The sequence below is a fragment of the Ambystoma mexicanum genome, chromosome 11 (genome assembly GCF_040938575.1).
Source record: "Ambystoma mexicanum isolate Mex_15411 chromosome 11, UKY_AmexF1_1, whole genome shotgun sequence".
NCBI lineage: Eukaryota > Metazoa > Chordata > Amphibia > Caudata > Ambystomatidae > Ambystoma > Ambystoma mexicanum.
In genome coordinates, this window is record NC_090934.1 from 1,258,074,157 (window position 1) to 1,258,100,415 (window position 26,259).

At 45.7% G+C, this 26,259-nt stretch overlaps 1 protein-coding gene across 1 annotated transcript in view; it reads right to left on the reverse strand.

The window, feature by feature from the left end:
• Nucleotides 1–26,259, reverse strand: part of LOC138505132 (uncharacterized) — a 398,539-nt gene that overhangs the window by 82,753 nt on the left and 289,527 nt on the right. Inside the window, exons 13-14 of the mRNA XM_069625423.1 lie at nt 17,858–18,037; nt 15,429–15,571 (exon numbers count right to left, since the gene is read on the reverse strand). Of these exons, the coding sequence (XP_069481524.1) occupies nt 15,429–15,571; nt 17,858–18,037 (323 nt within the window). The remainder of the gene's footprint in view (nt 1–15,428; nt 15,572–17,857; nt 18,038–26,259) is intronic.

The window sequence follows — 26,259 nt, forward strand, 5'->3', positions numbered from 1 at the left end:
TATAGGTTTTGGACACAGACTGATGTTTTATTTTGGACTTCCTGACATAGACTATCCTTAGTTTTCTTTAGGTAGGGAATCCCACCTTAGCATAGGGCAAGTTAGGTATTCATCCACCCTGCCTTTAAGTTAAAATAAATCTTGGTTGAGAAACTCGAACATGTTGGGCCTCATTATAACCCAGGCGGGAAAGGGTTAACAGCGCCGGTGAAGGTGCCGGCGCCGTCAACCCCGTCCCGCCTGATTACAAGGACCCCTCGAGGGACCCGGTCTGCACGTCTGGTTTCACCAGACGTGCAGAGCGGGTCCCGCGAGGGGAGGAGGGAGCAAACAACGGGCCGCTCGAAATCGTCCCGTTGTTTGCTCCCTTGCCCATTCCCATTCAGCCGTATGGGGGCTGAAATGGGAATGGGGAAGGTCCGGGTCCGGGTTCCTAGAAGGAGGAATTACCGGGCCCTCTGAACTCGGAATGGCCCGGTAATTCCTCATTCTAGGAACCCGGACCGGACGCGATTTCGGCGGCAGCCATGCCGCCAGTAGCGGCATGGCTACCGCCGAGGTCATAATGAGGCCCGTTGTCTGCGTCTGACTCCTGATGCCTTCACAAAACCCATAGTAGCTTTGGAGCAGATGGTACCAGCAAAGGTCTTCGTTTATGTTTTTCTTCTCTATGTTGCACGCACATATCCAATATTGATAAGAAGCAGCGTTCCCATTATTACTTTGATTGGTGACCCAAAGGTACAGTTTCTTTTCGAGCGACTGTTTATTGCTGCACTAGCACGTTATTATTACAGGAGAGTTTAATTATTAAAGAAAATGATGATGCTGAGCATTAAGAGTTTTGGTAAGTGTTGGTGACGACTTTTTGGAAAGAGCCAGAAACACACACGTCAATAATGCATGGATGCTACAGCTAAAGCAATTGTATTGATATTTTCTGCATTCTGCTGAATCTACCTCATTACCTTCTTTGCATTACAAAAGGTTGAATTGTCTCACGCACACACTGAATTAAATGTTAACGCAACCCCAATTTCTGCCATCACTGAAGCCATATCTGGCCAAGTAACCAGGTGAAGTGCAGGCATAGATTTTGAACATGTAAATGCATATCTAGCTGATTCAGCCCACGTGTCTAACAACATTTGGTATCAGCACATGAACAATGTGGGGAGATGGGCAACGAAGGAGAGCTGCTATGTGTGCACTCCCATCCCCTATGCCATGAGTGCCTCCAGAACATTCATAGCAACAGAAATTCCAACTGCCAGAGCATAATGCCTTATGCACTTAGCGCTCTGCATAACAAGGGCTGTTTCCGAGGAAGATGGGCCTCACTGAGATGGATGTCACAGAAGATGTTCCCGTATGAAGATAGCTACATCAAGACTCAAGAAACGATAGATGACTGTTGGAGTACAGACAAGACAATCAAACACATTCCGGATGGCCCAAACAAAGGAAAAGCCAGAATAGTGACACAAAAGGAGTTACAATTTCCGAAAGACAGGACGAATGGAGATAGGAGGGTTGCCAGGATGCTGGAAGAGACCTCAGCTGCTGGTATATGGACACATATTCACATGAGAAGGATGGATGGAAGGGATGGTGGGGTGCAACGCACATGTACTCGACAGTTGCAGTAGAAGTGGTACAGAAGGAAAATGACGATTGCCTCAAGGAATGGGCAGCAAGTGCTAAGCTGCTCACATGGGTGGAGAATGAAGCAGGGCCCATGCCAAGCATACCACTTGAGAATGCTTCCCTGTGTTTCCAGAATGATAGTCCAGTGAAGGTTGGAGAGAACAAAGGATGCAACCGAACATCGAAAGATGCCGGGTTTGAAGGTCGGTAGTGCAGTGATAATGGATCACTACTGGGCCTGTAGGTCCAAGGCATATATGCAATCACCACCAAACTGGGGAGGACTATGCTCTCTAGTACAACTGAACACACCAGCATTAGTAGTGCCTGAAAGGACATACAAGTAGATGGGTTGGAGCTGACAAGAGTAAAGAGAGGAAACTATGTATCGACCAAGTTGGAAGACACGCTGGATGCGCTACCACCAGAGCACAGACTGTTCAGCAGAACTGAAATGTTCTTTGCATCAGTTGTTCCAGGAGTTCAGGCCAACGTGAACACCAAATGCCTCTAGACAACCAGATGGGAACTGTTGCAGACAAACTCAACAGTGAAGGGGTTCAATGCTATCAAAGAAGAACTGAGAGCTGTCAGACTGATGACCCTACAGAACAGATACATTCTGAATCTCCTCACAGCCATGGAAGGAGGTGTGGCACCAAGATTGGGCCATCTTGCTGAACATACGTGCCCTTCCATGATGAGGAGAATGGGACACTCACAGAGGCAATAATAATGCAATTATCAAACCTGCACGCCAAGATGGAGGCAGTGACAAACCTAGTAGGAGACGATGAAGATTGGCTGACATACATCTTTTCCTGGATACCATCGTGGAGGGTTAGCAGACTGAAGGTACTCATAGCTGCCTTAGTGCTAGTACTACTAGCCTTCTGCGTTATTAGAGTAGATATAGCACAGTGCAAGAAAACCACCCAAAAGATGATGGGGATGAAAATATTGCTGGACGTAAATACAAAAACAGATAGAGAGATACAGACTTTTGATGCATTGCAATCACACCTGAAGCAATGTCCTCTGTTTCCTCCAGGTACACAGTTCTCATTTGCCACAGATCCATGCAACTATATGGGAAGATGGGTATGGTGCAAGCCTGATGGGGACTGCTGCTATATGTCATGGAGTTTAGACGAACAAGTGAAGTATCACAGTCAATTGGGAGGAGTGGCGAAAGTATGGATCCCAAAGCTGCAAAAGAACAGGGAGAATGGCCAAGGAAGTGTGGTCGATCTATCGACCAGAGGGTGGATTGAAGAGGCAGAGCTAAACGTGGCCCTTGTTGCACCTATCCTACTCTCATCTTGGCGGCAGAGAAACGAAAGGTGTATATCATTCCTGGGCCCTTCCTCTCCATCATGCCCACTTCTCCAGACTGCTCTCAAACCTTGACTCCAATAGCCCCTGTGTCCTCATCTTACTTGATCTCTCTTCTGCCTTTGACACTGTCAATTATGCCATCCTCCTCAACCGGCTCTGTGATTACCTGGGTATCACCGATCAGGCCCTGGCTTGGCGGACCTCTTCCCTCCCCTATCGACCCTCGAAGGTTCAACTTGGGTCCTTCCTCTCCTCTATCTCTATCTCTACCTGTGGTGTTCCCCAGCGGTCTAACCTCTCTCCCTGGCTGTTCAACCAATATCTGGCACTTCTTGCCTGCCACATTGCCTCTCTCTGCCCCAACTTTCAGTGCTATGCAGATGACACTCAGCTCCTTCTCTCATCTCTGACTGTCTGTCCGTTATCCAGGAGTGGTGTGCTACCAATGATCTCTGCCTTAATGCCAGTATCACTGAGATGCTTCTCATCGGCACACCTGCTCCCTCCTTTCCTATTGCTCTGTGGCCAGCCTCCCTTGGGTCTCTTCCTTCTCCCACCTGTGAGATTAAAAACCTCAGGGTCATCTTCAGCTCCACACTCTCCTTCTCTCCTCACAATCTCTGACATCTCTAAGAAGTCACACTACCAGCTGCACCTCCTCAGAGGTAGTCTTCCTTTCTTCTCCTTCCCCCAGAAGCTCACTGTCTCCAGTGCTCTGGTTCTCTCTAGGCTGAATTACTGCAACAGCCTCTTTCTAAATCGCCCTGCTTCTACTCTCCGCCCTCTGCAACTCATCCAGAACAGGACTGCAAGACTTTTCCTTGGCCTCAAGCAGGGATCGTATCTCTCCAGGACTGAAATCTCTGCACTGGCTCGCAGTGGCTGCAAGGATTAAGTCAGAACCCTCTGCATTGTCACAAGGCCTTCTGGGACCTCAATACCTTCAACTCTCTCTTCCTAAATATCTTCCCTCTCGAGCTATTCGCTCATCCGCCTCCAACTCCTTCAGGGTCAGTCGCTTCTCCAAGCAATGAGTTGGTGGCAGATCTCTTTCTTCGGCTGGGGCCTCCCTCTGGAACAGCCTCCCTGCCTCCCTGAAACTTGAGAACCATCTCCAGTTCCTGAAGCACCTCAAGACCTCCCTCTTTGCTTCTGCTTTCTCTCCTCCTCTCCTCTGCTGAACTCCTGACTGAAACTGCACTGGTCACCTGGCTACCCTCTGTTCTCGGGCCCAGGTCCCTTCCCCCGCCAGCTGCACACCTGCACTACCTCCCTGGCAACCCCTTCACTTAGGGGCTGGTTCTGTATCCCTACAGCCCCCACCAGCTCTTGGTACTTGATGGCTGAACTTACCCCTGCACTTGCCACAAGCTGGCCGCACTTTTTACCTATTGTTTTATTCATTCTTTTTGTTATTACTGTTGATCCTATGCACTGCCCCTGCTCCCTTCCCCCGCACTTTCCCTTCCGAACCCTCCCCTGCACTTGCGCAATCTCACTTTCACCTGGCCTAGTAAGATTGTTGTCTCTGTCTTCCCTCTGTTCCCCCTCCCTTGCTTGTCGCGCCTAGAAACACTTGTGTATAGGTGCGTTATAAATGCCATATCATATATCATATCATATCATCGATGTTTCGCAGGTGCGAGAAAAGCTATTCACTCAGACAGCCATTTAGACCCTAGCCTGATGACGTTGTTGAAGAGATACAGCTGCAGTCGATGGAGCAAGGCGACTGATTGTAACCTCAAAGAAAGTCAATGATGTCACGACTGACACCACGATGTAGATGCGCTAGACATGAAGCACATAGGCATCCATGCATGAAGTTACGCAGACACTTAGATTTATTGCCGGCTGACACAAAAAACATGCTTATGGCTCACTTAGAGTACTGACACACTCTTGCTATGCAGAAACTGCAAGTTGCACAAGAATATATATGAACATATATATGAACTGCTTGCTGATGCTTAACCGCAATTAACATAGATGGCCATAAAAACAAAGATGGAAGCTACAGCCACATTGAAATGAATGGGATGACATTGAAAGGGATTGAAAGCACAGAGGGAGACATGACATGCTGACTTTGCTGAGAGGCGCACACCAGACTCCCACTGCAGCCACTGTGCACAGCCTTGCCAAGGACACAGAGAGGGAATGTTTCAAGTTAACAGATGAGATAGGACAGTTGCGTGTGTAACAAGCTGAAAATCCTCATAAATGCAAGCAGGAGAAATCAAGTCTGTGGTCCCTACACACGTGATCCGAACCTGCAAGACAGAGCCTATTCATTTGATCCAGACTGTGGTGGTTGTTCCCATCCAACCAAAGGCAGGATGATACAAAAGTAATACCAGGTTCAAAGCCGAATGTTCTGCCTCAAGGCCTAGGAGATCGGAGATGGTAACTTGTTGAAAACATACAGCACCTTCGGGTCTTTCTCACCACCTTGAATAGTTGCAGTTGGCCTGATAACTTTCCAAAGCTCCAAGGCTGTGAAGACCCTGTTTACCCAATCCCTATCCACTTTCCACATTAAGTTCACACTTTGTTGCACCACCCAATCACAGCACACTAGCCTGACATTTTTGTAATTGCAACATTTAGAGGTGGTCGCAGGAGGAGCCACCAGATATGTTTTATCCAATTGATGCACTAATCCCCTATATAATGTGTATATAGTCTACTTCACTAACCAATCCTGATCCACGTTCGGTTTTTAGGGTGTATCTTCATTTTGTGACGTCACACAGCATCGAAACTGGATGAGCGAGCATTGGAGATTGCTGCATTGTTCATATCTCAATCCCTGTTGTTGATTTTTTAATAAACACAATAAATTGTTGATTGCATGGCTGGACTCTTCCATTTTTGGTGCAGGGATTTCCTTGGCCCAGTTTCTCTTGCATGTAATCGGGGAGATTGATAATTCCCCTGCCTGAATTCACCGGGAAATACCTTTTGCGTTGGAACAACCAAAAGGGGAGAAGAAGTGGGCATTTCTTCTGCAACCTTCTCAGCCCCTTTGCAATGTATTGCTGCAATATTAAACATTTCACAGCTGTGGCATGCATTATTGCCATCCAGAATAAAAAATAAATAAATTGAATAAAATGCTAAAAAATAATCATGCAGATGTTCAGATTTACTGCATGTTGTAGTTCTGGAGATCTGCATCCATTACCGCCAACCTAGCTGTTTTCCCATAATCAGATGTATTTTAAGCATCACTCCGTGGCCTGACTTTAAGAGAGACCTTTTCAAGAAATAACTTCAGGAATTGGGGTTTGCACCACAAGGCTTGCAGTTCGCTAACCCACCTGGCAGATGTGATTGCCACCAAAAAGGCAGTTTTAAGGGACAACAGCCGCAAAGAACATGAAAGCATAGGCTCAAACAGAGCCGCCATCAAGAAGGTCAAAACCAGATTAAGATCCCAATCTGGGACAACAAAGGGGGTTGGCGGAAACTTGTTGAGAATGCCCTTCAGGAATTGGGCCTTGACCAGAATGGTGAAAAATGAACCTGGTCTGGGGACCTCTTGAACACAGAAAGGGGCGCCAAATACCCTTTCACTGTGGCAACCTGAAGGCCTGAAGAGGCCAGTGACAGAAGGAACTCCATCACTGTGGTGGTGGGACAAGAGATCGGGTCAGTCTTGCGTTCCCTGCGCCACGCCTCAAATCTTCTCCACATGTACAGAGATCTAGTAGAGCGTCTGCGTGCAGCCAGCAATACCTAAATTACCTCCTCTGAGAGGTCCCAGTCATCATATCTCATCCCCTCAAGAGCCACACACGTAGTTTGAGGGAATCCGGGGTTGGGTTGAGCACCCGACTGCGACTGGGTTAGGAGATCCGATGCTGAGGCAACCGGTGAGGCGGACAGATGGTCACATCTAGGAGATCGAAGTACCATGTTCTCCTCGCCCAATCCGGGGCAATCAGGATCATGGATGCTCGAAATCTCTTCATCCTTCTGAGAAGGAATGACGGGAATCGGAGGGAAGGCGTAGTGGAGAGGGAAGGTGTAATCCACCAGAAACGTGTCCCATAGTGCACCGTTCGCTGGGAATTCCCTTGAGCAAAACTGATTGCACTTCCAGTTGGACTACGTGACAAACAGATCCACTGCCGGGGCACCCCAGAGAGTGAAGACCTCCTCTAGGACTTTGTCAGGAATCCTTGCACACAGGGTCTGGTTAAAACACATGGTCTGGGTAAAAAGGATCCTAACAGTAACATGCCACCTGCTGTAAAATCACAGAGAAGATTCACTACATCTCCCAGATGAACCATGTTGTCATCATCCAATGCGCTACAGCAGGGAGCTCCGTTCTTAGCCCGTTTCCTAATTACCATGGTGACGAGGGAAGCTCCCAACACGTCGCAATGTCGGAACATCATGGGATACCAGTACACGTGACGATAGATGCATAAAGCCTGCCCCCAGTTAGTAGCCTGGTGCTTCTGATTGAAGTGCTATGGACTTCGTGTTCTGTTTTTGTTACTTTGAATCCCTGTGTGTAGACGTCTGCTTCGTTCCCGGATTGCCTCGCATTAGCCCTTCTGCTCTGTTTCTTTGGTCTGCTCCGTGTAAGTTACATGTCTGTTCTTGTGAACTGTCTGCACGTTTCCGACCCATTTCTGTTGCAAGGACTGCCTTTAACTAACGTTAAAATACCTGCTGCTGCCCGCACGTTTTCCAACCCATTTCTGCTACAAGGGCTGCCTTTAACCAACATTACAATACCTGCTGCTGCCCGCACTTTTTTGGACCCATTTCTGCTACAATGATTGCCTTTAACCAACGTTACAATACCTGCTGCTGCCCGCACGTTTTCCAACCCATTTCTGCCACCCGTACTGCCTTAGCCTCACGTGTCATAATACCTGGGACTTTGAACTGCTAGTACTTGGACTTCAGAGAAGGACATCATCACCTTATGGTAAGACCCTTTTCTGTGATTTTCTGTGTTTAGTATCCTAGACTTGTTCCACTTGTCATTCATAGGGGTCTTCTTGTACTTGGATGATTTAGGGGATTTATCATCGAATTCCTTGGGGTCCACTACCATCCATACCCACCTACCAATATCAGACATTTATAAACCAGTGCAGACTTCATTTTGTATGTTGACCGGTATCTTTCCCAGACTCCACTACCAAAGCCGCTTTTTTGTTGTCATACTTGGGTGGAACAGCAGCTGATTAGGCCAATCTGCTTTTGGAGGAAAGCAGTTATATGTTGTACAACTGCGACGCCTTAATTAATGCTATGGCCTGTGTTTTCGATACACGGTACAAGACCCAAGCAACTGATTTGGAGCTATTAAATCTACGCCAAGGTGATTCGCCACTACTCACCTACTTGGCTAGGTTTAATCAATTGGTGGCTGAGAACAGTTGGCCAGATCATAAAAAAGCTGCAGTGTTTTACAAAGGTTTATCGGAATCCTTGAAAGACACTGTTGCTACCGTTCCGGTGGTACTGACCACATTTTTTGAGCTCCTTGACCTGGTACTACAAATCGATGCCAGAAGACCGTAAAAGAAGTGTGAAAGAAGACCCTTGGTTCCTGTTCCATCACATCCTGAACCGCCAGCAAGCAACAAGGCGGAACCCATGCAAATCAGAGCTGTGAGAGGTCCTCTAACACCCGTGGAGAGGGAGAACAGAAGGCAAAACAACCTCTGTTTCCATTGTGGCTCTTCAGAGCATTTCATTCGGTCATGTCCCAAAAAACCCACAAAAAAGGTGGCAAACGCCAAAACTCAACAGTAGACGAGGTCCGTCTGCCAAATTCGATATTTCCGGACCTCAGCGCTCAGACCGGTCTATCTCCGTTTACTATCACAGTGTCCTTCTCTTATGCTATGGGGAAACCATGGACCACCCTAGCCATTCTTGATTTAGGTGCAACAGACAACTACATCGACATACAATATGCCCATGATATTGGAATACCTATTGTCCCAAAGGAGAAGCCTGAACTTGTCAATGCAGTGGATGGTACCACTCTAGTTTCCGGTTTGGTAACCGAATGCACTATAGAATTATACATAGCCACCGAAAGTGGGCATACGGAAACCATTGTCTTTGACATGATTGCCGCTCCACAATGTAGAATCATCTTGGGACTTCCATGGTTGTCTTTGCATAACCCTTGTATAGACTCGCAAAAGCATGATGTGTGTTTCCTGTCTGAGTATTGTGAGTCACATTGTTTTGATGTTCATGGTCATAGACTCAGTGGCCCTTGTCGTCCTCTGTCAGACGCTGCCTTAGTGGTTGGTTCAGTCACTAACAACACCATACCAATGGAATACCAGGCTGACATGGAAGTGTTTGACAAGTCTGGAGCAGATTAACTACCACCACACAGGCCGTATGATTGCCCGATAGATCTGGTTCCCGGGGCGAGCATACCCGACGGGCGGATCTATTCACTGACCTGGAAGGAAAACATCATACTCAAGGAGTATATTGACTGGTTCACCCCAGTGGCCTGAGTTTATGGCCAACATTGCCAAAGAATTACTCTTATGCAAGGATCCATTTGATCTTGGTTTGTTGTCCGATGCTTGAATGATTGGACACTGAGCCTACGGCCACCTAAAGTGAACACTGCCTCCCAGACGCATGAGCCTTTTAGGACAGGCGTACCGTTACAGGCATCCAGAGTGAATATGGCCTGTCAAGCCCTCATTCAAAGGGAATTGATAGACCAGGCCACTCAAACTGACTCTTGTACTAAGGAATCTCTGATGCCCTCAGGGGTTGGCCTGACTCATAAGGAAAATGTTTTCATCCCCTAAGTTGTTGGAATATAGGAAACCTCCCCATCGTCATTTCAATTAAAGTTTAATCATGACCATAAAGAGGTTTAACAGCCTACAACACTGAACACTAAACTGAAGAGGACTCTCTCACAGAACTTTCAAATAAAAAAATCACAAATGCCACCACTAAAGGATACAAACACATATGACTTTACTATGGATCAGAGAAATTTCATCATTACCAACATTCCAAAAATTGAAGTTAAAGAGTCGAAAGAAGCCTTGCGCAACAAGGTTCTTGCTTGGTTGCGTCAGAAAACAGGGCAAGGGATGGTCAGACGGTCTGACTTGACGATCATTCGTAGGATAGATCTGAGCGATTGGTGCTCGCAACCTAACTCTGATTGTATCATTGTGGGCTGTGGGGCTAGTACTCTACCTGTCTTTCTCAGAAGTTGTAATTATCTGCCCAAAGGTGCATCATACTGCAATTTAATTCTTTCAAATGTTTTATCCTTTTCAGGAACCCTCCTTTGTGCTCTCTACTGTTCCTTCAATTGTGATGATGATTAATTGGCTGATAGCTGCTTCTAGGGAATCATTGCTGTCATGTTTACATTTGATTACTGTGTTCCCCATGTTGAATTTACTCTTCATTTTTTGCACTGTTTATATTTTATGTTGTTTGTTTCGTCTGCGTCATAATGCCTATGGGCTCTTTGTACGCATTATAAATGTGATAAAGTAAAGTAAAGTAAAGACAATGCTTTACACACAGGGTTCATATGCCCGTCCCGTTCACCCGCAGGGCTGCCATTGTTCTTTGTTTCTAAGAAGGAGGGGGACCTGAGGCCCTGTATTGACTACAGGGCCCTGAATGCCATAACCATCCGGAAACACTATCCACTACCATTGATTACCACACTATTGGATCAGTTAGGAGACTCTGTATTGTTCACAAAACTGGATTTGCGTGGAGCTTATAACCTGGTTAGAATCCGTGAGGACGATGAGTGGAAGACGCCATTTAAGACACGGTATAGTTTATTCGACTACTGCGTCATGCCATTTGGGCTTTGTAATGCCACGCTACATTTCAACACTTTATGAACAATGTGTTTAGGGATATGTTAGACCACTATGTAGTGGTATACCTTGATGATATACTAATCTTCCTTCCTCTTTGTTTCTGCTTTCTCTCCTCCTCTCCCCTGCTGATCTCCTGGCTGAACTTGAAGCTGCACTGGTTACCTAGCTACCCTGTGATCTCGGGCGCAGGTCCCCTCCCTGCCAGTTGCACACCTGCACTGCCCCCCTGCCAATCCTTGCACTCAGGGACTGTTTCTGTATCTCTACAACCCTTTACCAGCACTTGACACCTGATGTCTGCACTTTCACCTGCACTTGCCACCAGCTGGCCACACTTTTATTTATTTATTGTCTTATTTATCTACTGTGTATCCTATGCACTGCACTGCTCACTCCCCACCCCCCCCACTTTTTCCCCTTCCCCCGCATTTGTACGTCCTCAATGTCACCTGGCCTAGTAAGATCATTGTCTCTGTCTTCCCTCCGTTCCTCCTCCCTTGCCTCGTCGTACCTTGAAACACTTGTGTATGGGCGCTTTATAAATGCCATATCATATCATAACAGATTTCTGTGCGTGTGCCACCAGCCGAGTTCGCTGACTACTTGGCTGGACACTGAAAGGCGATCGATCCATGAGAGCTCCCAGATACTGAGACCACTGGTTCCTCAGGAGCCACTGGAGGGGATCTCTTACACAGCCTGGCCTCTGGCACTAGAAAAATGCAGGAGGCCATGATACCCAAGAGACTGAGGAAGAAAGCCACTGGAAGAGTGGCGCGGTTCTGAAACAACTGCTCCATCTTGACGATGTTGCTGACTCTCTCCTCGGGAGGAAAAGCCTTCCCTACCCCAGTGTCTAGGACTGCTTCGATGAACTGGAGCTGCTGGACTGGCATCAGATGGGACTTCTTCAAGTTGAATGAGAAGCCCTGCCTGTGCAGTCGTAGGCAGGTGTCTTCCAGATGAGACAAGACTTGCCCTGTCGACTTCCCTTGGATCAGCCAGTCGACAAGGTACAGAAATACATGGAGCCCGGATCTACTAAGGTGAGCCGCAACTTCTGCCATGAGCTTGGTGAAGACCCTTGGCACGGAGGTCAACCCAAAGGGATGCACTTGGAACTGATAGTGCTTGCCTCCAATGAAGAACCTTAGGAACCTCCTGTGCTTTTGGTGTATCGGGACATGGAAATAAGCGCCATGTAGGTCTATCGACACCAGCCAGTCTTGGAGATCGAGAGCGTGGAGAATCTCTCTCAACGTCACCATTCTGAATTTGTCCTTCCTCAGGAACTTGTTCAAGGCCCTGAGGTCCAGGATGGGACGGAGACCTCCTCCCTTCTTGGGCACCAGGAATACCAACCCGACCCTCTCCAATCGCGAGGTACCTCTTACACAGCACCCTTTGACAACAGGGCTCTCAGTTCTTCCTGGAGTTCCTGTCACAGTTGGATTGGGGGAGGTGGAGGTCTGTCTGGAGGCCTCTTTAGGAAAGGCCGACAATAAACCCATATAATCAACCACAGGGCCCAGGTGCCGGAAGTTATTTCCTGCCACTGGGGCCAATGCCCTGCCAACCGTCTACCAACTGGTGCATTGTGGGAGGGGAAAATCAAATTGGCTTAGAGGGCGCAGGTGACCCTGCCGCTGCTGCTGCTTGTTGGCCTCTAGAGGCCACTTTGCCCCTTCCGGGACGCGAGAAGCACCTCTGCCCTAGCCAGGCTTGCAGGAGCTGCACCTTCCTACCATAGGGCACATAACGTCCATAGCCTCTGCTCTTGGAGGCGCAGCGGAAGGCTGTGCCGCTAGGCCCAACGATTTACCAGCTAATTTTGACTCCTTGAATTTCTCCAAGCATTCGTCTGCTTTCTGCCCGAAAACCATATCACCTTCAAAAGGCATGTCCAGCAACCTGTTTTGGATATTTGGGGAGAAGCCAGAAGTTTTAAGATATGCTTGGCGTCTCATCACAACTCCCGGACCCATTGCTCTGCCAACACAGTCTGGTACGTCCAGGCCCGTTTGTAATGACTGTTTGGCTACCTCCTTCCCATCCTCCACCAGTTGTAAAAATCTGCCCTGCATAGCACCCTCAGGGACATACTCAGCAGCCTGCTCTACTGCTTTCCATCAGCCAAATGAGTATTTGGTGAAACCACACACCACGTTAATGGCTTTGAGTGCCATGCTACCAGAAGTGAACACATTTCTGGCCAAAGTGTCACATTTTTTCTCCTCTCTGTCCGTAGGCAGGTGAGAGGTGGATGCCGCGGGTCTATCGTAAAAATGTCAGAAGCAGTGAAGCTGGAGGGAATATCTATCAGACGAAGAGTCTACGGGAGAAAAGCAATCCATTCAAAGAAGGATTTCCTCTTGCCATCCTATACTTCCCTGTGAAAATGGAATTCACAGGGGGAATGGTACAAGGGTTCTGCCATAAGGAAGCCAAGGGTTCCACAATGACTGGGTTGAAAGGCATTTGTGCTCGACTGTGGGACTCTCATCCAAAATGTCAGTGAGATCATACCCCTGAAGAGGGGCAGTGGACACCTTCAACCCCAGGGTGTCAACTACCCTGTGAATCAGCTCCCTGAACTTCACAGTAGCGTGGGTATATGGCTGTTTTTGCTGTAACTCCAGGTCTGGAGAAGTATGCAGACCACTGGCATCATGTAAACCCTGAGCCAAAGCCAATAAATTGGCCTGGTCATCGAAATAGTCGACGCTGCCGGCTCCCGTGTAAACTGGGTTGACCGTGTCCTCAGGGTCATCGTGGTTCCTCGACTCCGAAAATGGAATGCGTAGAATTGAAGAAATCCGATCTCGACAGTGGCACAAAGGAACCATCGCCGACTGTGGGCGCCGAAGGCTTGAGGATAGGTTTTGAAGCCAAAGCTTTTGATGCCAAGGGTACTTTCGGTGCTGAGGGACGCTCGGTAACCCGATAGACGTCGGGAGCCTCTGCCCTACAGCCTTCCGGCGACTTATTGAGTAACGCGCAAAGAGGCTTTCGACGCCGACGATGTCGACGGAGTGGCTGGCTTGGGTCGGGAGCACCAAACGTGGCTTTTGCTGCCAAAGCTCGCTGGTTGGGGGCCAGAGCTGCACCTACAGCCGCTTGCGTATGAAACATTTCCAACAAAGAGATCTTAAAACTCTCCCACTCTTCTCGAGTGGTCGGCCCCGCTGAGGGCTTACCTCATTCCGACGACAAGCTGGACTCGTGTCGATGGCAGTGGTGCCGCTTCTTCTACCGCAAGGAAGACGACGAGGAATGACTCCTGGAATTGGACCATTTCTTGGTATTCATACGATGTCGGTCCTTCCCCTAGACGTGGGTGGGCTCCTCAGCCTCGGCTTCCGAGGAATGGACGAGTGACCAAGCCGGAGACTTGGTGACAGGTCGGCCCAAAGCCAGTTTCCCGGCCCTCTCACGCAGGGATTTCAGCTGCATCTTTGTGCAATATGTGCAGGCCTCCATCTCGTGACTAGCACCCAGACACCATAGACAGACGTCATATGGGTCGGTCAGAGACATTTTGGTCTCACAATCGCGGCATCGCTTGAAGGCCGAAACCCTGTGGGACGACATTGCGTCGATGTTTTTGAAGAAAATAGCATACAAAGTACAATAAGAACGTTGAGTAAACTCGAGTTGTGTTCCCGATGCAGCGTGCAAGTGTGCAGAAAAATGGAACTGAGTAATTGACCACAGTGACATGGTGTGTATATATACGACGCCTGATGTCACGTCTGAAGCCGAAGATCAAGAGCCAGACAAGACAGATCGATGGCCGAGTCGAGGTCCACTACGCCCTCTGTCGAAGAATTTCCAAACGGTAGAGCTGGAAGATGTATATCTATCATGATGAGGAATCTGTGGGAGAAAAGCAAACCATTGAAAGTTGGTTTGTCTCGTGCCCAAAATTGATCCAACATCAAGGGCAGCAAAGCTTGATTCTGAGGTCATAGAAGCAACCTAAAATACATATGTATACTGTAGGCAGTAGATCTGTGGGATGATTATAACATGGCTATGCATCTCTGGTACTGGGCAGTAAATGACCTTGATGTGTCATTAATTGGCCTTGGATTGTGGTTTATAGTGAAAAGACTGAAAAAAAATCTCGAAAAAAAAGGTTGAACCAAAAAATCTTGAAAAAAAAAAATCAATTTTTTTTTCAATACGGTTTTTTTTCGAAATGGGGGGGTTCCCCCCCAACCCACCTTTTTTTTCATTTTTTTATTTTACCCCTTTTTTTTACTTACCTGACCCCAAAAATACATATAAATAAATAAATAAAAAATTCATTTTTTTTTTTTTCGATATTTTTGTCATTCGATATTTTTTTTTTTCGGCCTTTTGACTGACCACCTTGGATTGTGTGGGTACTTTCCAATCGTATCATAACACTTTTCATATATGCTGAGAACTTGCCCCCACACCCTCGGTTAATAATTATTTGGAAAATGGCAATAGCAGTAACATTTCAGGCTTCTTCAGGTGGCTGCTTGTAAATCGCTTGTAACTGTACAGAACAGCGCTCAATGGAGGCCAAGCTTCTCTTACCCTCCAGGCCACGACAGGACTGGCTTAATCAGAAAAATCCCAGACTGCTCCTCGACATTTCGAAGTGTCTCATTTAGAGATGCTGACAATCGAATTCGGCTCTCTGAGCTCTGGCGCCTCACCTCTTTCCAGTGATGGAGCACCTGCCGAAGACAAAGAAAGGATCATTACAGGCCACATCTGAAAGCGAGGGGACCTTGTGGTAAATTCCAGTTGACCAGACACAAGGGCTCACATAATAAGAGAGAATATGGGCAGATGGGCCCTTGCTATCATAGCTTTGGGAATCAACCAGCACCCTACTGATTATTACAAGCAATGTCAAAACATTTCTTAAAATTGTTCTCCCACACAGAGGGTCGTGAACTAGCAGGTCAGATCAACTGCCCCAACTTTTTGCAGGACCAAGACTGATCGACTGATCTGCATACGGTTGGTTCCCTTATGTAATGGTGCAGATAGGCTAAAAAAAATGATGCCATGGAAGACTGCGAGCAATACCAGTGGATATGAGTAATTCAAAACTCCCTTATTCAACTTTAGTTAGCGAGTTATGCCCTAACATGGATGGATTCCTTATTTGCTGCTCTGAATCCCACCTCCTCACCACAAGCCTAAACATGTCTGCAATTGCTTATGTTCCTACGCAAAGGGGACGTGGATTAGCCGCATTTCGGCCTCGACTGCTCACATTGTCCCCTCTTTTGAGGTGGTGCAGGCAGGCTAAAAATAAGAATGCAATCCATCACATTTGTGTGTTTTTTTGTTGCTGTCTCCTAAGTAAGGGCAGGTCAGATAAGGTAAATCAGGACCTGCATCACCAACATCCTACGCCCATGATGGGCAAAGAACCCAATGCACATGCCCCCTAAAGCGTGCTGAAGTGGCTGGTAATAAAAAATAAGACTCTATTATTTTGTATAAATACCCATTGTCTATATTAATTTGACTTTTGTTTTGTCTTCTTGTCAGCCTATATTTTGCATGTTTTATATGTTTCCCATAATGGTTGAAGAAGAAAGTGTGGAGAGATCTGAGACCAATTCAGGTTGGTAAGCCAGTCTGCCCCACGTGTAAATGACTAATCGTGTGTGTGCTGGGGAAAAAGGTCATGTGGCATAAAGTATGCAGGTAGTATAGGGTTGGAGGATCCCCAGGTGTACAACCTGTGCACAGATTGGGGGAAGGTGAGTAACAATGGGAGTGGGCTAAAGCCACTGGCCAAGCAGAATTTTCAGAAGAGATTTTGCACAACACATCTGGCAATCCCGTCTGCCCAAGAAACACTTATACCAAAGTCTAGGGTGTTCTTGCAGGACATTCTGTAGGTGGACAGGTTGCAATTCTTAAAGCAGGAATGTGAGATTAACAAGCAAAGTTCATATGTGTTGAGGGTTTAGTGGATGAAACATTGGTCTCCACTGTATGTATATGTCCATCTGCTGTTTAAATCATTATAGAGTCGCTCTTCAAAAGCTTACAGGCTTCTAAGACCAAGAGCTATTGGTAGGCAGAGACTTCAATTTTATGCAGGATCTAATTATGCATAGGGAAAGAGGGGGAGAGGGAGATCTATTTCAGACACAAAGTCAGAATTTAACAGGTTATATAACCCAGAAAACACATTGCCACTGGTAGATGTATAGCGAGACTTTTGCCAGTGATACACTAAGCACATAATGCATTGCAAAACCTGATTAGCTTTTTGCACAACTCCAAAGATGTATCAGGTCTGGACAGCATGGATAAAGGCAGCTTCCTGGCTAGGCTGTGGTCATGCCACTATGGCTGTAATGGTATGTCCAGCTAGCAAAAGAAATGGAAGGTCAGTACGTGATGACTATCTTCTGAGTCACCAGGGTCTATGCATGATACAAAGGGCGGACAGGTGGAGTATTGTGAGTAAATTAAATGGAGGAGGGTTTGGAAGTCAGTTGACAGAATAAAGGTTGTGGATAAAGAAAATATCTACAAAAGGTTCTCAGCCTAGAACATTGTCAGAAGGAGGGGAAAGGTGGCTGTACTCCGCTCCCTAGTGAGATCAGAAACTTAAAGTGAAAATTCTAAGCAATGATGATAAGGTGGAGCAGAGTGGGGAGTACTGGACTGGACGTCTGCTGCTAGCCCAATGACTTTGCTATCAGAGATAGAAAAAGGTGGTATGGAATCCGAGGTAGTGCTGGTGCTGGAATATCCCTGCAGAAAAAACAATGAGCTCCGAAGGTTTTCTTTTCACCTCACACAACTTTTTTAGAGTGACATGAGGATTTGTAAGTTTCTGGTACTTGTAATCCTGTTTTGCACATTTCACTTTCCATGCATTGTATTTTAATGGAGGTGTTCAACGTTTTGCCTCTCCCACCCTCCCTCAGCCAGGAAACAGGGAGTAAATGCTGAGCTCCAGGAAAGCTGTAGCTCTTTGTGCATACCTGCTTCTCCAGTTCTTGTAGTCGCCTTAGTCCTTTTCCTGATTCAGGCTGGCACTGAACCTCTCGCTTTATTCTCTTTACTGCCCCTTTCAAGCTGCTGATCCGAAGGTATCCGCTGAGCAGGGTCACCAACCTCTCACGACGAACTTTCCCATAGGAGTCCATTGCAAGGATGGCCCCCTGCCAATAAATAAATATTGCAAAGGGGAGGTCAATGCCTTTCACATGGTGTGAGCAAAACCTTGTCAGATAAAAATGTCTAACATTATCTGGCACTGTATTTCATATACCTATGTCCCCTGGGGTGGGGGAAGTCTCACGTTTCCCCCTCCCTTTATCTTACACTGAAAGTACAAGCCTGGGCATGTGTGCAAAGCGGATAAAGCATAACGCTGGCTGTTTACAAATTATCATTAATCAGAGTGTGCTTGGAACTTCTGCATTTCCAAAGGGGATGTAGATTCATGATGATTGTTTCCTAGTATCTTTGACAGCATCATTCAAGTTTGAACTCCTACTTCAGCATTAAGTCTGTGTGTGTGCTCTGCTTTCGGATTAGCCCAAACATATATATGATTTGTGTTTTACACCTTGCTCCTTGTGCAGGGCTAAATTTGATCATTGTAAATGGATTACCCAGAGTGTAATTCTCTACAGCAAATCAAGAGGCTACACACATTTTATACTACCAAGTCTTGTAAAGTTTTTGGAAGTTTAATTAATAAGTCCTAATTTCTATGATTAATATAACCCATACAACAGATTTGTTTTCTTAGTCATAGGTCTAATACATCAAAAAGACTTGCAGTGAAACATAATATATTATTCTAATTTTCCACAAATCATTGCATTGCCCACTGGTCAATCATTACATCCTTATTAGCTTGCCCTCTTTGTCATAGTTCTAATGCATAAAATATTGTTTTGTTATTGTTATCCAACTCAGTTCACAGTGACACCTAGCGTATTATTTTACATTAATTTGCCCATTAACTAACATGTGTTTCGACCGATGTAGGTCTTTATTAAGGCTGGGCTGTCTTGGCATATAAGTAATAAAGTATGTAGATCCATAACCAAACATACATTCATAATTGGTTCGGTTTCCAAATTGAATATTCCAATACATTGCTATCTTGTTGTTTAGCTTCTGTCCACATTGGACTTATTTAAGCTCCAGTGTTGGTGGCAGCTCCCGTTAGCGGTCTGCAGGCTTTCGTGTAGCTGCCATTTTGTTTTAGTTGATAATATATGCGGTATGGCGTTGGATATTTCTCCATCATTTTTTTGATTTTGTTCAGATATGTGGTTAAAAATTAATACACATATCCTAACCCATCCAGGATGTCTTCAACTCAATGTGTTACCAGTCAACGGGATTTACTAATATGGATAATTATTACCATAGATAGTATGGAAAAATGGCTATTGTACCGTAATGAGCCAAGCAAAAGTAATAAAGAGTATAATTCCAAATGAACCAAGTCTATTATATACCAGACCAGTAAATATGGATCATGCACCACAGGAAGTGGAGAAGGGAGATCAAGTGCATACAATGATAAGATGGCAACATGGGAACTCATGAAATTGTTAAACAGCAGTACTAATATATATAGCATTATCAAGTTGTACATTAGCGGGATGCGATTAGTATTACATATCTGGTGCTACCAGTCTGAACAGAATCAAAAACATTGTTTAATTATAATTACTTATATGCGTGCAATACAAATGGCGCATTTGTGAAACCAGGCAGGAAATGAAGCAGTCTATAAGATAGTAAGAATACTAGAAAGAATATGTGATCATGAAACACAGAGTACGGTTCCATTTAACCATCGCAAAGCAAATCTGATTTGTATAAACAAATGGCTGCACCGCAGCTATCATGGCTGACATCTGATGTAACGCATAAAAAAAAGTAAAACAAAATGCCGGTCGCGTGAAAGTATGCAGACCGCCAACCAGAGCTGCCACCAAAACCAAAGCTGCCACCAAAACCAAAGCTGGAGCTTCAATAAGTCCAATGTGGACAGAATATAGGTAAGCTAAACAACAAGATAGCAATGTATTGGAATATTCAATTTGGAAACCGAACCAATTATCAATTTATGTTGGGTTATGGATCTATATATTATTTTTCAGGAAATTTAAGTTAAGCACAACTTGTCCAAATGAGAGTGATATCCAATGAAAGTTCTGGAGTTAAAAGAATACGCTAGAAAGGTGAGAACATCACCAGTATTCACATTCAGAATCAGATTTTAAGATATAATGGAAAGCTTAACAAATGGCATATTTTAACTTCACAGTATCTGATTGCAATAGAAATATTATTGATATGTGGGGAAAGAACAATAGATATCCCCAATTGGAGAGTTACCAATAATTTAAGATTCTCTAATATGGAAATATCAAAACTAAGTAGGAGTTTAACTTGGCCAAATTACATTGCGTTAATACACGGGTGACCACAGCCACCTTCACCCGTTTTTAAAATGTTGAACAAAGGCATGACACAACTGGGGCATGAGGTAGCACGTTAAAAAGGGAACATTAATCACAAGCATGAGCGTGGGAAGGAGTGCATTACCTAATTAATGAGCAGCAGTGGGTGTGGAGATGAGTCCATCAGCCTGAGGATACATTTGCCTTACTTACCAAGGTAGAAATTAGTTCTAGCATGGCTTTCCATACTGAAGTTGCTGATTTCTTCTGCTATTCACCTCAAACCAAATATTAAGTTATTATTGCTCTGTGTTTTTTGTCAAACAGGCTATCTACATACTTTATTACTTATATGCCAAGACAGCCCAGCCTTGATAAAGACCTACATTGGTCGAAATACTTATTGGTTAATGGGTGAATTAATGTAAAATAATATGCTATGTTTCACTGTGAACTGAGTTGGCTAACAACAACAGAACATTATGTGATGGACTAGAACTATGACAAAGAGGGCAAGCTAATGAAGATTTTATGATTGACCAGTGGACAATGCAACGACTTTTGGAAAATTAGAACAATATATTATGTTTCACTGCAAGACTTTTTGATCTATTAGACCTATGACTAAGAAAACAAATCTGTTGTATCGGTTATTAATCATAAGAAATTAGGACTTATTAATAAAACTTCCCAAAACTTTACAAGACTTATTAGTATAAAATGTTTGTAGCCTCTTGATTTGTTATCGAGAATAACACTCAGGGGAATCCATTGACAATGATCTAACTTAGACCTGCGCAAGGAGCAGGGTGTAAAACACACATCTTTTCTTATGACAATTATAGACTGTGGGCCAGTCTGAATAGACCTGCCCAAGCAGCGGTCAATATAGATTTATTATATATTCTAGCGCTGTGTAACTAGGTACAGCCGAACCATGTTCTCAATAATATATATGAACACAATGGTAAATGGGACTGAACATGTGATTGAATGGATTGGGAAATTATGGTAGTTTAAACAAATATGTGTTTATCAACAAGACTTCTGTGCATAGATGCAAGTCAACATTGTATTACCTCAAAGACCCCATTCCTAACATCCTCTAGTGATAACTTATGCTGAGGGTTCTTGAGACATGCTACTGGAACAATAGTGTATGTCAAAGACCATTTTTTTTATTGTGTTTAGCCTACAAAAGTAAGCTTTTCACAAAAGAAAGAAACAAGAAATACAAATAATCATACTTACAATGATAAAGCAAAGAAATACTAAAAAGAAGAAAAAACATGCTAAAAACAATGGTGTGACTTTTCATCAGTAATACAGCAAACTATTCCTTAATTCATCCGTGAGCCAAAGGAAATTAAAACTTAAAAATCATTCTATTTTCCCCAGGAAAGCAGATGAGAAAGCAGACAGTGCCAGGATCAATTTCACCGAATTGCTCCACATAAGCCCAAGCCAAAACATGTCATTCAGTAGCACGTCACCCAAGTAACGCAGCTGTGGTTTCCCAAACCCGGGACAAGTCAGACTAATGTGTTTGAGGGTTTCTACTGTAGTGGTCTTACAAAATCTACAGTTGGTGTTTTGATAGTGACTTGTCCCACTTTGACCTCCTTTCCAAAGTGGCAAACTGATTCAGGCGAAAGCGCAAGTATACACTCCAAATCTTTGAGCAGGGAAATAGGGACACATACATTAGGTTGACCCCTCGCTTCCTTCTGAACTTTGCATATTTCCTGTAGAGAGAAAGATTTCCCAATAAATACGAGGTTTCAGCCCAATCAGCTGTAAATAATGTACACTTTAAAACCCCAGGTACCTCCCTCAGCTCCTCCGAAGAGGAACCAATTTGACTGAGTATCTCGAACATAGTAGGCTTGAACTGGGTCAAAGTGGAAGCTGATTGTGTTTGGGGTGGTTCACCCAAGGGTTGGTACAAGGAGTTTTTCGGGGGTTTAATATTTTGGTATGTTCGTCTAACTTCGTCCATAAGGCTCTAGCCGCCAAAGAAATAAGTCCCAACTCGTGTCTAATGGCAGCATTGGGCATAGAGTTGTTCAGGCCCAAAGTTCTCTTCCAGAGAAGCCCCTGGAGGATGTAGAGTGATGACCCCAGATCGAAGGGGACTATAGCAAGGCCATATAGAACTACAGGCTCAATGTTTTGGAGGTAGAACCTGATCAATGGTACCAGGGTGTAGCAACATAGTTGAGAATATATTTGCTTTATTTTGGCCAATAAGGTAGAAAATCCCACTCTAAAAAGGGTTATCCAGCCCCCCCCTTCCCCCAAGGGAGGTTGTTTGCAATATTGAATCCCAGATACCTCATTGATGACACACTTTCCAAAGGCTGGTCTCCCACTTTCAGGTTGTTTGATTGTTTTATTTTTAAAATTGGAATTTTATTGATTTTTAAAACGTAAGGCAGAATTCTGCAGAAATACAGCAAAACCACATCCCGCGGCTACAAAACATTATAACCTCCTCAATGCAAAAGAGTGTCCCTTCCCCTTACCACCCACCCCTACCCTCAGATCTACCCCCTTGTCATCTCATAAGTACATTTTGTTGGCCTTAACATGCTCATTGACATTTATTAACCCTCTGGAGGGTCTGAGTCCTCTGAGGCAACCTTAAACCTTGCTTTAAAGTGGTGACCTACACACTGAGTGGCATAGGGGTCTCATGGACAGAGTTCACATCTTCTCTAGGGAATGTATCTAGCACAAAAATATGCCCACTCCATTTCCACCTAACAGGGCTCTCCATGGATTGCCGCTCTTAAACGCTCCATACAGTACAAGTTCTGTGCCGTGGGAACCCATTTCGACTTTCCAGGGAGTGTTACTCGCTTCTACTGTGTTTCCTGGCATGCCCTCCCCTCCAAAAGTAGGGCATGAACCATTTTCGGCAGGTGACGTATTCCCCTTCCAGTTCCTGCAGCTCAAATAAAACCAGCATCAGTGATTTCATTCTTGTGATCCCATCCAGGTCTCTGATCCAGCACAAGACCTCATCTCAGTAGGACTGGACCTCCACACATCCCCACCACATGGGCCAGTAATCGGCCCTCGATCCGCACCCATGACAACACACTGGACTCACTCACTGGTACATTTTTGAAAGCCTAACGTGGTCGTACTGCTACCTAGGCAGTAATTTAATGGCATGCAGTTTGTACTGACAGGAAATTGAGGTCTTATAGGCCCTGCGGCACAGTCTTTGCCATGTGTGGGGGTCAAGTTCAGTCCCCAAATCTTTTTCCCTGCGCTGCTTCAATCCCTCAATGGACACCCTTCTCGTCTCAACCATGGCCCTATATAGTGCCCCTATCAAACCTCTGGAATCAGCCACAGTATCCACAATGTTTTCAAAAGGCGTGAGCTCTGTTTCTATTTTTTCTTTCTACTTCTCACAAGTCAGAGCCCTCCTTAAGTTGCAAGTACGAGAAGACTGAAAGTGCACCTATCCCCAGGGCCTCCTCTAGGTTGACTATTGAGATGAACCTCCCATCCTTCCATAATTGCACAATCCTCTCTAACCCTGCCTCATACCAGGCATGAAACCTCTCTGGGTTCTGTATAGATGCCCTAACCCCCGGTACCCAAAGATGACCCAATGACGAGGGCCATGATGTAACATTCCCAGGCCCGCCCCCTTCCTCCAAATACTCCAAATGGTCCCTAAGTAATAATGTCCTGGGGACCTACAACCATTCTCCCACCGTCCTCGGGCTTAGCTGGAGGTTATCCAGCCCCACCCATTGCAGATCATCCCTCTGTCTGAGGTGCGGGATCAGTACCCTCAGCTGGGTGGCCTTGTAATACAAGTTTATGTCTGGCAATCCCACTCCCCCACTATCTTTAGGGAGCGTCAGCACCTCACTAGAGACCCTTGGCTTCTTCTCCTGCCAAAAGAAACACAAAAAAGTGCCCACAATGACCTTGAAGAAGAGGTCCAGAATCTGGATCGCCAGCATTTGGAAGAGATACAGAGTCCTGGGAAGAACCACCATTTTAAGTGTGTTCAATCGCCCCATCCAGGAGATAGTCAACTTGCTCCATTTCTTTAAGTCCCTGTCCATTTCAGACATCAGTGTGGGGAAGTTTGCTTCATACAACCCCTCTAGTTCTCTCGTGACATTAACACCCAAATACTTAATCGTTCCCAGGGTGACTTTCATGCCCAGAGGCGCAAAGGGCACCAGATAATCATCCCTACTGCTATCGAGAGGGAAAAGAAGTGATCTGCCCTGGTTAATTTTGAGCCCTGCCATATGACCGCACTTTTCAATCAAACCAACTACAATGGACACCGAGGTCAGAGGATTTACCACATGCAGGAGCATATTATCTGCATATAGACCAAGTTTGTATCTCTTCCCACCGACCTCGAAACCCTCTATCCAGTGGTCTTCCCTCAAACTCTGGGCAAGAGGTTCCAAGCAAACAAAGGCAGGGACAGGGGGTACCCCTGTCTTGCCCCTCTACCTAGATCAAACCAGCGCAAGTATCCCCCGTGCACAGCCACACATGCTCTCTGCGCGGAGTAGACCGCCATTATGCCACTCAGGAGTCTCTAGCCTATCCCCACTTTAGCGAGCACTGCTTTCAGGAATGGCCTCTCCACCTTGTCAAAGGCCTTCTCGGCATCCACAGAGAGGAGCGTGGTATCGTCCAGTCTGCCCTGGGCTTCGTTTATCAGGTGTAACATTTTCCTCATGGTGTCTGCCCCCTGGCACCTCTTGACAAAACCCACCTGGTCAGAGTGAATCAATCTAGGCAAGTGTACTTCTCACCTGGCAGCTATGACTCTGGTGTATATCTTTGCATCCATGTTTAATAGGGAAATCGGGCGATATGAACCACAGGAATTACTGAAATGAGGGCGTGGCCAAACGAGTCCAGGGCCCTCCCTGTCTCCATGACATCATTAAACAATGTTATCAGAAAGGGGCCGGTAGAAAGGATTTATAGAATCCCAAGGTGAAGCCATCGTCCCCCAGTGCATTCCCGGTTCAAATGCATCCAATTGCAAGCTTAATCTCTTCCCTAGTAATGCATGCTTCCAGGTTCCCGGATTCCTCCTGTGATAGCAGTGGGAGGCAGGACTCATCTACATCATTCTGTATCTCCACCTCCGTGGCCGTCCCTTCACTCCCACATAGCCCCTCATAAAATGAGGCTGAGGCCTCCTGGATCCCCCCAGGTGCGACCTCTGTCCGTCCGCCCCCTCCCTCTATCTCTGAGAACCATCTCTCTGCGTGTTGTCCCCTTAGCCTTGCGGCAAGAAGATCATCAACCTTGACCCCTTTTTCATAAAACTTCTGCTTAAGAAATTCCAAATTGCAAACAATTTTCCCTTCCTCCAGCTGCCTCAACTCCTCCCTGGCTTCCCTCGCCTTGCTAATGCAGGCCTCCCTGTTACTGTTTGGTAACTGTCCAAACCTCTCCAAGGATATTATTTTCTCCCACAGCCCTTTTTCAATAAGCACACATTCCCTCTTCTTATGGGCCCCTTCTCCGATTGGTATGCCTCTCCATGTGGCCTTCACGGCATCCCGCACAGTTCCCTGCGAACTTCCCCTGTGTCATTGATTTAAAAAAAATCCCTGATACCCCTCTCCATCTTTTCTTTAAACACTGGGTCCTTCCACAGAAACTCATTAAACCCACATTTACAATTCCTAGGGCAGAGACCACTCCAACCAATATCAATGAACACCATGTCATGGTCCGACCAGCTAATTGGATGAATCGCTGATCCCAGGGCGAGATCCCATAAGTCCCTTGAGATATAAAGATAGTCTATTCTTGTGGAGGTTCCATGCAGGGGGGAATAGAAGGTAAACCCCCTCTCCTGCGGATGGAAGGGGCGCCAAACGTCCCAGAGCCCTTATAAGTCTATAGCTGTATGCAAAGCTCTGCCCCCTTATTTCTGC